The sequence below is a fragment of the Rhinatrema bivittatum genome, unplaced genomic scaffold (assembly GCF_901001135.1).
Source record: "Rhinatrema bivittatum unplaced genomic scaffold, aRhiBiv1.1, whole genome shotgun sequence".
In the NCBI taxonomy this organism is placed as follows: Eukaryota; Metazoa; Chordata; class Amphibia; order Gymnophiona; family Rhinatrematidae; genus Rhinatrema; species Rhinatrema bivittatum.
This window is the reverse complement of record NW_021820801.1, coordinates 104,847-120,763: the sequence shown is the minus strand read 5'-3', so window position 1 is coordinate 120,763 and position 15,917 is coordinate 104,847. Positions and strand designations below refer to the sequence as shown.

The window sequence follows — 15,917 nt, the reverse complement described above, 5'->3', positions numbered from 1 at the left end:
GAGTCGCTCCAGAGGGAGGGTGCTAACATGGTCAGTGGTCTTCATCCTAAAGCACATGGGGAAAGAGTTAAAGATCTAAACATGATGCACCCTGGAGGAGAGGGGAGATAGGAGAGAGACATTCAGATATCTCAGAGGTTTCCATGCACAGGAGCTGAGCCTCTATCAATGGAAAGGAGGCTGCTAACATGGTCAGTGGTCTTCATCCTAAAGCACATGGGGAAAGAGTTAAAGATCTAAACATGATGCACCCTGGAGGAGAGGGGAGATAGGATAGAGACATTCAGATATCTCAGAGGTTTCCATGCACAGGAGCTGAGCCTCTATCAATGGAAAGGAGGCTGCTAACATGGTCAGTGGTCTTCATCCTAAAGCACATGGGGAGAGAGTTAGAGATCTAAACATGATGCACCCTGGAGGAGAGGGGAGATAGGATAGAGACATTCAGATATCTCAGAGGTTTCCATGCACAGGAGCTGAGCCTCTATCAATGGAAAGGAGGCTGCTAACATGGTCAGTGGTCTTCATCCTAAAGCACATGGGGAGAGAGTTAGAGATCTAAACATGATGCACCCTGGAGGAGAGGGGAGATAGGAGAGAGACATTCAGATATCTCAGAGGTTTGCATGCACAGGAGCTGAGCCTCTATCAATGGAAAGGAGGCTGCTAACATGGTCAGTGGTCTTCATCCTAAAGCACATGGGGAGAGAGTTAGAGATCTAAACATGATGCACCCTGGAGGAGAGGGGAGATAGGAGAGAGACATTCAGATATCTCAGAGGTTTGCATGCACAGGAGCTGAGCCTCTATCAATGGAAAGGAGGCTGCTAACATGGTCAGTGGTCTTCATCCTAAAGCACATGGGGATAGAGTTAAAGATCTAAACATGATGCACCCTGGAGGAGAGGGGAGATAGGATAGAGACATTCAGATATCTCAGAGGTTTGCATGCACAGGAGCTGAGCCTCTATCAATGGAAAGGAGGTTCTGGAAGGAGGGTTCATGGGATGAGGTTAAACGAGGAGATATTTTCTTAGATTATTCCTGAATCTATTTCTTACAGAGAGTGTGGTGGATGCATAGGACGGCCTCACAGCGAGCCGTCTCTGAATTAGTGAAAGCATGGGGATTTCTGCGGGAATGGCAGGGATTGTACAGATGGACAGACTAATAGACAGGTCTTAGGTTGCTTTCTCTGCCATCATATTTCTATGTTTCAACTTTCTATTACCACAGTCCAGTATTTCACACAGCTCCTGGGATAAAAGAGTGCAATACACAATTTTATCTTTTCTTTCTAGGCTTTCATCCAAATCTCTGCAGGTTTTCTTGCAAGACTCCATTACCACGTGGGAAGTACAGGCAGTGAGTCTCAGAGACAGCAAAGGTGAGGCTCAGAAGAGAAGAGATGGTCTCTTTCCATCTGCATTGTGTGAGGACATGATCCATTAGTTCATAGCCTGAAAGAATAACAATCCTTGGAAGAGACTCCTCTCCAGCCCTCACCCAGCAGGGATCTCTGAGTCATCCTCAGAGGAGGCTTCTCTCCAGCCCTCACCCAGCAGGGATCTCTGTGTCATCCTAAGAGGAGGCTTCTCTCCAGCCCTCACCCAGCAGGGATCTCTGAGTCATCCTCAGAGGAGGCTTCTCTCCATCCCTCACCCAGCAGGGATCTCTGTGTCATCCTCAGAGGAGGCTTCTCTCCAGCCCTCACCCAGCAGGGATCTCTGAGTCATCCTCAGAGGAGGCTTCTCTCAAGCCCTCACCCAGCAGGGATCTCTGAGTCATCCTCAGAGGAGGCTTCTCTCCAGCCCTCACCCAGCAGGGATCTCTGTGTCATCCTCAGAGGAGGCTCCTCTCCAGCCCTCACTCAGCAGGGATCTCTGATTCATCCTCAGAGGAGGCTTCCCTCCAGCCCTCACCCAGCAGGGATCTCTGAGTCATCCTCAGAGGAGGCTTCTCTCCATCCCTCACCCAGCAGGGATCTCTGAGTCATCCTCAGAGGAGGCTTCTCTCCATCCCTCACCCAGCAGGGATCTCTGAGTCATCCTCAGAGGAGGCTTCTCTCCAGCCCTCACCCAGCAGGGATCTCTGTGTCATCCTCAGAGGAGGCTTCTCTCCAGCCCTCATCCTAAGTAAAATAAGTAAATGTTAGAGTTTTATAGACTGTGTGCCGGGAAACGAGCGCCATGTTTCTACCCCAGAAGTATGCACGTGCATTTGTAATGCAGCAACATGCACAGTTATAAAATTACCCTCTCAGGGTCTGATTTCAGCTGGAATATAATCATTCGGGGCTCTCTGTGTGTATCCCGGTTTTGTGCATCCTTTTACACACACTGGTGACAGGCCTTCCAGCAAGCAGAGCTTAAGTGCATGCTTTGTGATTTTATAATGTATGCGCATACATTCTCTTAGAAAATTCAGGGTAAAGTCTGCATGTTGAATGGTGCACACAAACTTTATGCACTGCACAGTTATGAAGTTACCCTTCCCTGCGTAGGGCATTCCCTGAGCTATTTGTGATCTCATTTTCATGGCCTGATTTTTAAACTATGTTTTCAGTTGCCTATTAAATATGAAAGCACACCCAGGGCTTGTTTACCTTGGCTTGAAGTTAACAAACAGTGCCTTTAATTCTGGCCCTTTTCCTTTACCTGGGCAGGTATCTGTGTGGCCGATCCCTACGAAATCACCGTCATGAAGAATTTCTTCATTGACCTCCAACTCCCTTACTCCGTTGTGCGGAATGAACAAGTGGAGATCCGAGCCGTGTGCTACAACTATGCGGAAAACGATATCAAAGTATGTTTCGTACGGACACCATCTCCCCCTCTCTCAATGAAAGATTTAATGAGAAAGATTCTGCTTGGCTGTTCAGAAGTCGTTTTCTCTGAGCTGCTCAGAAGTGGAAGAATTTTAATTGGGGAACTGAGAAACGTCTGTTGCAATCCAAGCATAATTTATCACCAGGAAATAATTAAAAAACGAATACTTAATAGTGATGCATGAAGGATGCTAAACCAATTTCTAAACAGCCTCCTTTCTCCTTGTCCGTCTCAGATCCGTGTGGAACTGATGTACAACGAGAACATTTGCAGCGCCTCCAGCCGTGAAAGTTCATTTCAGCAAGAGTTTATGATTAAATCTGGATCTTCCCATGCCGTCTCCTATGTGATCATTCCTCTGACATTAGGAGAGCTTGAAATTGAAGTGAAAGCATCTGTTTATGGTTCACTCACAGCTGATGGTGTGAGAAAGAAGCTCAGGGTTGTGGTAAGTGGACAGCTGGGAGACTGAAAACCAATAGACGTTGAAAGTAGGTTGTGAGACCTTCCAGAGGACCAGTAACAGCTTTTGAGACCACACAGATTCACTTCTTTACATGGGCTGAGAGAGTCAGCATGCACACAATTTGTACGTTTGTAAACTCCCACCTAACTCCACCTTGAACTGTGCAATTTAGAATGGGCAAGTGTATAGACTAGAGCAGAAAGTAAAAACTATATAAAATAAACACACAATATTACTATTGCAAGTAATGTATGCAACATCAGTCCATAGACATTTATATAACACTTTTAGATTCTTATTTTTATCTTTATTAATATTTATATACCACCCTCTGCTATAACCCAGAGTGATTTATATTGTAAAACATTCATAATATGAAACACAGGAAACAAACACATGGCATATGGTAAAAGAAGAATTTATTAATACGGGAAAACAGAAATCTACTAACTCTGTTCTATATTTCAGTTCACTGCAAACAAATGTAAAAATTCTCTTCTAAATTCTGCCCAGAATATTATCCTGAATTCTCAGTTTGATCTCCTGTGATTGTTGAATACTTGAGATGAAGTTCTCTGCAGTCTAAATTCTGCCCAGAATATTATCCTGAATTCTCAGTTTGATCTCCTTGTTGAATACTTGAGATGAAGTTCTCTGCAGTCTAAATTCTGCCCAGAATATTATCCTGAATTCTCAGTTTGAGCTCCTGTGATTGTTGAATACTTGAGATGAAGTTCTCTGCAGTCTACGTGCTTGATGCATGGGAAAACCTTGTTTCCTGCACTCCAGGATGGAGACATTGATGAACTAAAATCTCCTATCTATTCTAAATAAAATCATCACAAATCTTCTGAAACTTCCCTGAACTAAATTAATCTAACACTAATAGTGTATAGGTACTGTTTTTAATATTGTTTATCTAGCATGAAATTAAACAAAATCAGGGAATATCTGAAAATCATTTTCTTTTCCCTCATTACAAAATAACAAACAACTGTCCTAATACTATTGGATAAGTAATTTTTTTTAGGATAATAATTACAAGAAAACTTCCAACTACCTGAGCTGCTTTTCCTTTATTTTAAGCAGCCAGCTGGAAGTTTTTATTTATTTAAAAACTTTTCTATACCGATGTTCGGTAAATTAACCATCACAAGGGTTCACATAAAAGCACATATAGTAATAGAAATTAATTAGAATAGCTAAAACATTACAGACGTGCCAAAAGTATGCGGTAGCAGGATTCTTTCAATGTAAAACTATTTGTTAATTATTGATTTTATTGCAGTTCATCTATAAAGAAAATAATCTTAAGTGTATTTAAAGGTGGGAAAGAAAAGCACACATTAATCACCTTCAGAGTCACTGTCTGCCTTGCCGAGAGCTGAGCACCGCACTTTGCTCATCAGCTGGTCCTCAGTTTGCTTCCTAGGCTTTTCCTCCAGCTCGATCTTTATCGCACCGGACTCTGAAAGCTTCCACTCCAGTTCATCTTTAGTCAGCTTCATGGCTCCAAACACTAGCGGTGCAATAAACTGTGCCCTGAAATCACCCTCAAAAGTAGACAAAAGCAGACGGTAGGCTCCTATCCGGGTAGTTGGGGATACAGGTTGTAGAAATAGCTTTGACAAATTTGACATCTTGAAATTTCCTTGCCAGTCCAGTGAAGTGCTGGTTTATTAGAGCACAGAGAGGAATTCCCTGTTTGTATAGATGCAAAACCACCCATAGATCCTTTCCAGCTTTCGTTACTTCTTCAGCATAGTCCTGTCCTGAGATCTCCAACACTTCTCCAAATTTATTCTTTAGTTGGGTTGCTAGCCACTGTGCAAGTCTTTGCTGTCTGTACATCTCTATGGCTCGTTCATTCTCTTTGAGCTCCTCCAAGGTCGCGTCCTCGTATGTTTTCACCATCGGCTGCTGCTGCAGTATCTGCTCGTCATCCTCTTCTGCGTCTTTCCCTTCTTCCTTTGGAGGAAGGATGCCCTTTTTACGTCATCCTCTTCTGCGTCTTTCCCTTCTTCCTTTGGAGGAAGGATATCCTTTTTACGTCATCCTCTTCTGCGTCTTTCCCTTCTTCCTTTGGAGGAAGGATGCCCTTTTTACGTCATCCTCTTCTGCGTCTTTCCCTTCTTCCTTTGGAGGAAGGATGCCCTTTTTACGTCATCCTCTTCTGCGTCTTTCCCTTCTTCCTTTGGAAGAAGGATGCCTTTTTAGGCAGGATGCCATTCCACTCCGTATCTGCATTGGGGGTCCTGCACAGTGCCGAGCTGGGAACTGCCTGGGACCCGCTCAAGCTGTAGCTAGCGAGGCGCCGAGGGGAGTTGTAAATTAGGTCTCACCTCAGGACTGCAATCCTGTATCTCTCCCAGTTTCTCTCTCTCTTGAGAGAGAGTGAGAAAAGAAGCAACCTTTTACACTTAATTTAAAAGGCTTATTAGCATTACATCCCCTTCCTCTCATTGGCTCCTGGCAGGTATTAGGCACCCAAGCTCTGATGTAAAGATTTGTCATTTCTCATGTCAAATATAAAATCATATATTTATGGAAAGTTAAACTATAGTCCTCCCTTTCCAGTAATGTACGCTTGGTATCAGTCCTAGCTGCAGAAGAAGAAATAATTCAACTTAATACTTTTAAGTCACTGAGTTACATATTTATATAGCTGATAGAATGTTTTCTAAAAACAAAAAAACCCAATGTGATTAGTTTCATATTTTCTTCTTGGGTTCTGTGTTCTCTGTGCTTCTAAGCTTGCAGAATAGTTAGTGGGTATTTCTTTTACACATTTGTGGTTATCCCCTTCCCTTGTAATTTCTTTTGAATGACTTGAAGGTTGACACATTCTTTTTTTAAATTTTTTATTTATTCATTTTAACACATAAACAAAAAATAAATTTGCTTATACAGAAATATTGTGTGTTCTTAATCACAAGATAATATAAACTTATTTATCCCCTTACTGCCATTTCAAAAGGAAATACCTTTTTAACTTAGTATCTATGAAAATAATTTTTTCTTTACAGAAATGGCAACAAGATAGATTGTAATCATTTCCTTTTAACATTCTTCAGCTATTAAGATCCACTCCCAGCAGATAAGATCAATAAGGTGGGGGGGGAGAGAACAGAAATCTTTAAAGAAGGAAACTATTAGGTAATATTATACATTTATAACATTATATTATAATGCTCACACATCTACAATGCCCTCCTGTGGCCATATCGTGGAACTGCAGCATGAAAACTTTTATTATACATTTTGTTATAATGCTCACACATCTACTATGCCCTCCTGTGGCCATATTGTGGTACTGCAGCATGAAAACTTTTATTATACATTATGTTATAATGCTCACACATCTACTATGCCCTCCTGTGGCCATATCTTGGTACTGCAGCATGAAAACTTGTTTTATGCATTATGTTATAATGCTCACACATCTATTCTGCCCTCCTGTGGCCATATCGTGGTACTGCAGCATGAAAACTTTTATTATACATTTCGTTATAATGCTCACACATCTATTGTGCCCTCCTGTGGCCATATCTTGGTACTGCAGCATGAAAACTTTTATTCTAAGGACATAAGAACATAAGAAAATGCCATACTGGGTCAGACCAAGGGTCCATCAAGCCCAGCATCCTGTTTCCAACAGTGGCCAAGCCAGGCCATAAGAACCTGGCAAGTACCCAAAAACTAAGTCTATTCCATGTAACCATTGCTAATGGCAGTGGCTATTCTCTAAGTGAACTTAATAGCAGGTAATGGACTTCTCCTCCAAGAACTTATCCAATCCTTTTTTAAACACAGCTATACTAACTGCACAAACCACATTATACATTTTGTTATAATGCTCACACATCTACTATGCCCTCCTGTGGCCATATCATGGTACTGCAGCATGAAAACTTTTATTATACATTTTGTATAATGCTCACACATCTACTATGCCCTCCTGTGGCCATATCATGGTACTGCAGCATGAAAACTTTTATTATACATTTTGTTATAATGCTCACACATCTACTATGCCCTCCTGTGGCCATATCGTGGTACTGCAGCATGAAAACTTTTATTATAAATTTTGTTATAATGCTCACACATCTATTATGCCCTCCTGGTGCCATATCTTGGTACTGCAGCATGAAAACTTTTATTATACATTTTGTTATAATGCTCACACATCTACTATGCCCTCCTGTGGCCATATCCTGGTACTGCAGCATGAAAACTTGTTTTATGCATTATGTTATAATGCTCACACATCTATTATGCCCTCCTGTGGCCAAATCGTGGTACTGCAGCATGAAAACTTTTATTATACATTTTGTTATAATGCTCACACATCTACTATGCCCTCCTGTGGCCATATCGTGGTACTGCAGCATGGAAACTTTTATTATAAGAACATAAGAAAATGCCATACTGGGTCAGACCAAGGGTCCATCAAGCCCAGCATCCTGTTTCCAACAGTGGCCAATCCAGGCCATAAGAACCTGGCAAGTACCCAAAAACTAAGTCTATTCCATGTAACCATTGCTAATGGCAGTGGCTATTCTCTAAGTGAACTTAATAGCAGGTAATGGACTTCTCCTCCAAGAACTTATCCAATCCTTTTTTAAACACAGCTATACTAACTGCACGAACCACATTATACATTTTGTTATAATGCTCACACATCTACTATGCCCTCCTGTGGCCATATCATGGTACTGCAGCATGAAAACTTTTATTATACATTTTGTTATAATGCTCACACATCTATTATGCCCTCCTGTGGCCATATCTTCGTACTGCAGCATGAAAACGTTTATTATACATTTTGTTATAATGCTCACACATCTACTATGCCTTCCTGTGGCCATATCGTGGTACTGCAGCATGAAAACTTTTATTATACATTTTGTTATAATGCTCACACATCTACTATGCCCTCCTGTGGCCATATCTTGGTACTGCAGCATGAAAACTTGTTTTATGCATTATGTTATAATGCTCACACATCTATTATGCCCTCCTGTGGCCATATCTTGGTACTGCAGCATGAAAACTTTTATTATACATTTTGTTATAATGCTCACACATCTACTATGCCCTCCTGTGGCCATAACTTCGTACTGCAGCATGAAAACGTTTATTATACATTTTGTTATAATGCTCACACATCTACTATGCCCTCCTGTGGCCATATCTTGGTACTGCAGCATGAAAACTTTTATTATACATTTTGTTATAATGCTCACACATCTACTATGCCCTCCTGTGGCCATATCTTGGTACTGCAGCATGAAAACTTGTTTTATGCATTATGTTATAATGCACACACATCTATTATGCCCTCCTGTGGCCAAATCGTGGTACTGCAGCATGAAAACTTTTATTATACATTTTGTTATAATGCTCACACATCTACTATGCCCTCCTGTGGCCATATTTTGGTACTGCAGCATGAAAACTTTTATTATACATTTTGTTATAATGCTCACACATCTACTATGCCCTCCTGTGGCCATATCTTGGTACTGCAGCATGAAAACTTGTTTTATGCATTATGTTATAATGCTCACACATCTATTATGCCCTCCTGTGGCCATATCGTGGTACTGCAGCATGAAAACTTTTATTATACATTTTGTTATAATGCTCACACATCTATTATGCCCTCCTGTGGCCATATCTTGGTACTGCAGCATGAAAACTTGTTTTATGCATTATGTTATAATGCTCACACATCTATTCTGCCCTCCTGTGGCCATATCGTGGTACTGCAGCATGAAAACATTTATTATAAGAACATAAGAAAATGCCATACTGGGTCAGACCAAGGGTCCATGAAGCCCAGCATCCTGTTTCCAACAGTGGCCAATCCAGGCCATAAGAACCTGGCAAGTACCCAAAAACTAAGTCTATTCCATGTAACCATTGCTAATGGCAGTGGCTATTCTCTAAGTGAACTTAATAGCAGGTAATGGACTTCTCCTCCAAGAACTTATCCAATCCTTTTTTAAACACAGCTATACTAACTGCACGAACCACATTATACATTTTGTTATAATGCTCACACATCTACTATGCCCTCCTGTGGCCATATCATGGTACTGCAGCATGAAAACTTTTATTATACATTTTGTTATAATGCTCACACATCTATTATGCCCTCCTGTGGCCATATCTTCGTACTGCAGCATGAAAACGTTTATTATACATTTTGTTATAATGCTCACACATCTACTATGCCTTCCTGTGGCCATATCGTGGTACTGCAGCATGAAAACGTTTATTATACATTTTGTTATAATGCTCACACATCTACTATGCCCTCCTGTGGCCATATCTTGGTACTGCAGCATGAAAACTTTTATTATACATTTTGTTATAATGCTCACACATCTACTATGCCCTCCTGTGGCCATATCTTGGTACTGCAGCATGAAAACTTGTTTTATGCATTATGTTATAATGCACACACATCTATTATGCCCTCCTGTGGCCAAATCGTGGTACTGCAGCATGAAAACTTTTATTATACATTTTGTTATAATGCTCACACATCTACTATGCCCTCCTGTGGCCATATTTTGGTACTGCAGCATGAAAACTTTTATTATACATTTTGTTATAATGCTCACACATCTACTATGCCCTCCTGTGGCCATATCTTGGTACTGCAGCATGAAAACTTGTTTTATGCATTATGTTATAATGCTCACACATCTATTATGCCCTCCTGTGGCCATATCGTGGTACTGCAGCATGAAAACTTTTATTATACATTTTGTTATAATGCTCACACATCTATTATGCCCTCCTGTGGCCATATCTTGGTACTGCAGCATGAAAACTTGTTTTATGCATTATGTTATAATGCTCACACATCTATTCTGCCCTCCTGTGGCCATATCGTGGTACTGCAGCATGAAAACATTTATTATAAGAACATAAGAAAATGCCATACTGGGTCAGACCAAGGGTCCATGAAGCCCAGCATCCTGTTTCCAACAGTGGCCAATCCAGGCCATAAGAACCTGGCAAGTACCCAAAAACTAAGTCTATTCCATGTAACCATTGCTAATGGCAGTGGCTATTCTCTAAGTGAACTTAATAGCAGGTAATGGACTTCTCCTCCAAGAACTTATCCAATCCTTTTTTAAACACAGCTATACTAACTGCACGAACCACATTATACATTTTGTTATAATGCTCACACATCTACTATGCCCTCCTGTGGCCATATCGTGGTACTGCAGCATGAAAACTTTTATTATACATTTTGTTATAATGCTCACACATCTACTATGCCCTCCTGTGGCCATATCTTGGTACTGCAGCATGAAAACTTTTATTATACATTTTGTTATAATGCTCACACATCTACTATGCCCTCCTGTGGCCATATCGTGGTACTGCAGCATGAAAACTTTTATTAAACATTTTGTTATAATGCTCACACATCTACTATGCCCTCCTGTGGCCATATCTTGGTACTGCAGCATGAAAACTTTTATTATACATTTTGTTATAATGCTCACACATCTACTATGCCCTCCTGTGGCCATATCTTGGTACTGCAGCATGAAAACTTGTTTTATGCATTATGTTATAATGCTCACACATCTATTATGCCCTCCTGTGGCCATATCTTGGTACTGCAGCATGAAAACGTTTATTATACATTTTGTTATAATGCTCACATATCTACTATGCCCTCCTGTGGCCATATCATGGTACTGCAGCATGAAAACTTTTATTATACATTTTGTTATAATGCTCACATATCTACTATGCCCTCCTGTGGCCATATCATGGTACTGCAGCATGAAAACTTTTATTATACATTTTGTTATAATGCTCACACATCTACTATGCCCTCCTGTGGCCATATCGTGGTACTGCAGCATGAAAACTTTTATTATACATTTTGTTATAATGCTCACACATCTATTATGCCCTCCTGTGGCCATATCTTGGTACTGCAGCATGAAAACTTGTTTTATGCATTATGTTATAATGCTCACACATCTATTCTGCCCTCCTGTGGCCATATCGTGGTACTGCAGCATGAAAACATTTATTATAAGAACATAAGAAAATGCCATACTGGGTCAGACCAAGGGTCCATGAAGCCCAGCATCCTGTTTCCAACAGTGGCCAATCCAGGCCATAAGAACCTGGCAAGTACCCAAAAACTAAGTCTATTCCATGTAACCATTGCTAATGGCAGTGGCTATTCTCTAAGTGAACTTAATAGCAGGTAATGGACTTCTCCTCCAAGAACTTATCCAATCCTTTTTTAAACACAGCTATACTAACTGCACGAACCACATTATACATTTTTTTATAATGCTCACACATCTACTATGCCCTCCTGTGGCCATATCGTGGTACTGCAGCATGAAAACTTTTATTATAAATTTTGTTATAATGCTCACACATCTACTATGCCCTCCTGTGGCCATATCTTGGTACTGCAGCATGAAAACTTTTATTATACATTTTGTTATAATGCTCACACATCTATTATGCCCTCCTGTGGCCATATCTTGGTACTGCAGCATGAAGACTTGTTTTATGCATTATGTTATAATGCTCACACATCTATTATGCCCTCCTGTGGCCAGTTCGTCGTACTGCAGCATGAAAACTTTTATTATACATTTTGTTATAATGCTCACACATCTACTATGCCCTCCTGTGGCCATATATTGGTACTGCAGCATGAAAACTTGTTTTATGCATTATGTTATAATGCTCACACATCTATTATGCCCTCCTGTGGCCATATCTTGGTACTGCAGCATGAAAACTTGTTTTATGCATTATGTTATAATGCTCACACATCTATTATGCCCTCCTGTGGCCATATCTTGGTACTGCAGCATGAAAACTTTTATTATACATTTTGTTATAATGCTCACACATCTATTATGCCCTCCTGTGGCCATATCTTGGTACTGCAGCATGAAAACTTGTTTTATGCATTATGTTTGAGGCCCTTTCAAATGAACTCCCCAACATAGACCTCACTGACGCTAACACAGCCACATCTTTATGGTTTCAAATCACCACAAACATAGCAGACAGACTCTGCCCATCTCAAACCAAAGAAATCAAAACAAACAAAAATAATAAGAAACCATGGTACACAAATGAACTTAAAACCATGAAACTCGACCTTCGCAAAATTGAAAAATTCTGGCGGAGAAATCAAATCCCCTCCACCGTAGCACAGTTTCGCACCCTTCTCAACACCTACCGAAAAGCCACCGAAAAAGCAAAGAAAGACTTCTATGCCACAAGAATCCATCAATTCCAGTTCAACCCACAAGCCCTCTTCCAATACGTAACCAGCCTTATCACTCCACCAGACAGACACAATCCTGGCAACGACGATGAAACAAAATGCGAAAAACTAGCATCATACTTCCACACCAAGGTACACAGACCATTATGGCACGTTTCTCACCTCACCACATTCAACCTAGCATAACAATACCCAACAATACTCCTACCGACCACGCCGATCCTACCACACAAGTACATCCGCTGACACAAACCTCAAACCCCACCCTATCAAACTTTGAAAACACATCTGCCCTAGAAATTGAAACCACCATCAAAAAAATCAGACCTGCCTACCACCCCTCAGATAACCTACCACGTCAATTGCCAAACACATCGCAAACATCCTGAATAAATCTATCACACTGGGCCAAGTCCCAATTGAACTTAAACAAGCCATTATAAATCCCATCCTCAAAAAATCAGACTTAGACACCACTGATCCAGCTAACTACCGCCCAGTGTCAAACCTCCCATTCCTCTCCAAAATACTTGAAAAAATAATTAATAAACAACTTACCAACTACATTGAAGACCACAATTTTCTTGCATCATCCCAGTTTGGTTTCCGTAAACACCATAGCACAGAAACCCTACTTATCTCACTCTCTGAAACCATACTCAAAGCCCTGGACAGAGGACAATCCTACATACTCGCACTACTAGATCTTTCTGCGGCATTTGATACAGTCAATCACAACATACTCATCAAACGCCTCAAGGAAATTGGCATCTCGGACACTGCCCTTCTCTGGTTCCAGTCTTACCTTCACGACAGGAGTTACAGAGTAAAAATCGGTTGCAGTGAATCTAAACCAGTCAGGCTATCACAGGGAGTACCACAAGGCTCATCTCTTTCCTCAACCCTCTTTAATATATACCTCATTCCCCTCTGCTTACTGCTCTCCAAATTGGGTTTCCAGCACTTCATTTATGCTGATGACGTGCAGATCCTCATACCTATAACCGACTCTATCACTAACGCAATGAAGATTTGGAACTCTGCCCTGTCTGAAATAAACAAGCTACTCTCTGACAACTTTCTGGCACTCAACTCTAACAAAACCGAACTACTCATCATTTCTCCCCCCAACACTCCCACACTCACCCTTTCTTCCCCCTCACCACCAGACCTCCCTCCCACCCAATTTGTCCGCAGCCTAGGCATATGGATAGATAACCACTTTAACCTCAAAAAATTCATATCTACCACGATAAAGAGCGGATTCTTCAAACTCCACACATTGAAGAGAATCAAACCTCTATTACACACCTCTGACTTCCGAACCGTACTGCAGGCCATGATCCTATCCAAATTGGACTACTGCAACGCTATCCTTATAGGCCTTCCAAAAAACACCCTTCAACCGTTGCAGCTCCTACAGAATGCCGCCGCCCGCATTCTCACAAACACTCACCGTCATGACCATATCACCCCAGTCCTTCAATCCCTACACTGGCTTCCAATAATATCCAGAATAATCTACAAATCCCTTACACTCATACACAAAGCCATTCACAACCAAAACATGCACTGGTTCCCTGAAAATCTCCATCTCCACATCCCTACTAGACCAACCAGAAAGCAGCATCAAGCCAAACTCCTGACACCCTCCCCCAAAATCATCAAACACACCACAATCAGAGAAAGATCATTCATCATAGCAGGCACCTCCCACTGGAACAAAATGCCACCCCACTTACGCCAGGAACCTTGCCATAAAAGATTCAAACAGAATCTTAAAACCTGGCTCTTCAAACTTGCATACCCTGACTAACCGAGTACTCCAAAGACACGCCCTTTTAGACTGACACGCCTCTACACTTCTTAATAATTCCCCGACCCCCCCTCTTCTCATCCCCGCCTCCTCATACATCCCGGCTCCCACTCCTATCACCCTCCCCTCTTCCCCCCACACCGTCTACATCCTGCCACCCTGTTAATAGTTAAAATTTCCCTCTTCCTATGCTCTCCTTTAGAGTTATTTATTTAACCATTTCTCCTCTCGAATTATTTATTTAACCATTCTTCTCAAGTTGATTTAGTTATCTGTCTCGTTACTATACTTTAAATTATTGTAAAGCTTGTTGCTATGTTACGTTAAATTGTGAACCGAGGTGATGTTTCTAACGTGCCCCGGTATATAAAAAATCTTTAAATAAATAAATAAATAAATAAATAAATAAATAAATGAATGTATGTTATAATGCTCACACATCTATTCTGCCCTCCTGTGGCCATATCGTGGTACTGCAGCATGAAAACTTTTATTATACATTTTGTTATAATGCTCACACATCTATTGTGCCCTCCTGTGGCCATATCTTGGTACTGCAGCATGAAAACTTTTATTATAAGAACATAAGAACATAAGAAAATGCCATACTGGGTCAGACCAAGGGTCCATCAAGCCCAGCATCCTGTTTCCAACAGTGGCCAATCCAGGCCATAAGAACCTGGCAAATACCCAAAAACTAAGTCTATTCCATGTAACCATTGCTAATGGCAGTGGCTATTCTCTAAGTGAACTTAATAGCAGGTAATGGACTTCTCCTCCAAGAACTTATCCAATCCTTTTTTAAACACAGCTATACTAACTGCACGAACCACATTATACATTTTGTTATAATGCTCACACATCTACTATGCCCTCCTGTGGCCATATCATGGTACTGCAGCATGAAAACTTTTATTATACATTTTGTTATAATGCTCACATATCTACTATGCCCTCCTGTGGCCATATCTTGGTACTGCAGCATGAAAACTTTTATTATACATTTTGTTATAATGCTCACACATCTACTATGCCCTCCTGTGGCCATATCGTGGTACTGCAGCATGAAAACTTTTATTATACATTTTGTTATAATGCTCACACATCTATTATGCCCTCCTGTGGCCATATCTTGGTACTGCAGCATGAAAACTTTTATTATACATTTTGTTATAATGCTCACACATCTATTATGCCCTCCGTGGCCATATCTTGGTACTGCAGCATGAAAACTTTTATCATACATTTTGTTATAATGCTCACACATCTACTGTGGGTGACTGCTTTGCTGCTCTCATGATGTTTTGGGATCTTCATGCCACTCTTTCAGCTGCTTTGACCCTCTATCAGTGCACTGAGTTTTTCCTGCCACTTTTGGTGCTTTGCTCCTCCTTCATGGTTTCTTGAGCTCTTCATGCCACATTTTTTTGTATCACTTTGCTCCTCTTGCTCTGCCTTGGAGATTAATGTCTCTGCTTTTGGTGCCGTTTGTCTCTTTTTGGA

General features: G+C 41.0%; 1 protein-coding gene and 1 pseudogene across 1 annotated transcript in view; one reads left to right on the top strand and one right to left on the bottom strand.

The window, feature by feature from the left end:
- The window catches only part of LOC115082146 (complement C3-like), a gene marked incomplete at its 5' end in the record, with an annotated part of 68,872 nt that overhangs the window by 27,992 nt on the left and 24,963 nt on the right, over positions 1-15,917 (top strand). Inside the window, 3 exon segments of the mRNA XM_029586405.1 lie at positions 1,302-1,387; positions 2,666-2,805; positions 3,064-3,276. Of these exon segments, the coding sequence (XP_029442265.1) occupies positions 1,302-1,387; positions 2,666-2,805; positions 3,064-3,276 (439 nt within the window).
- On the bottom strand, positions 4,641-15,731 carry LOC115082148 (annotated as a pseudogene).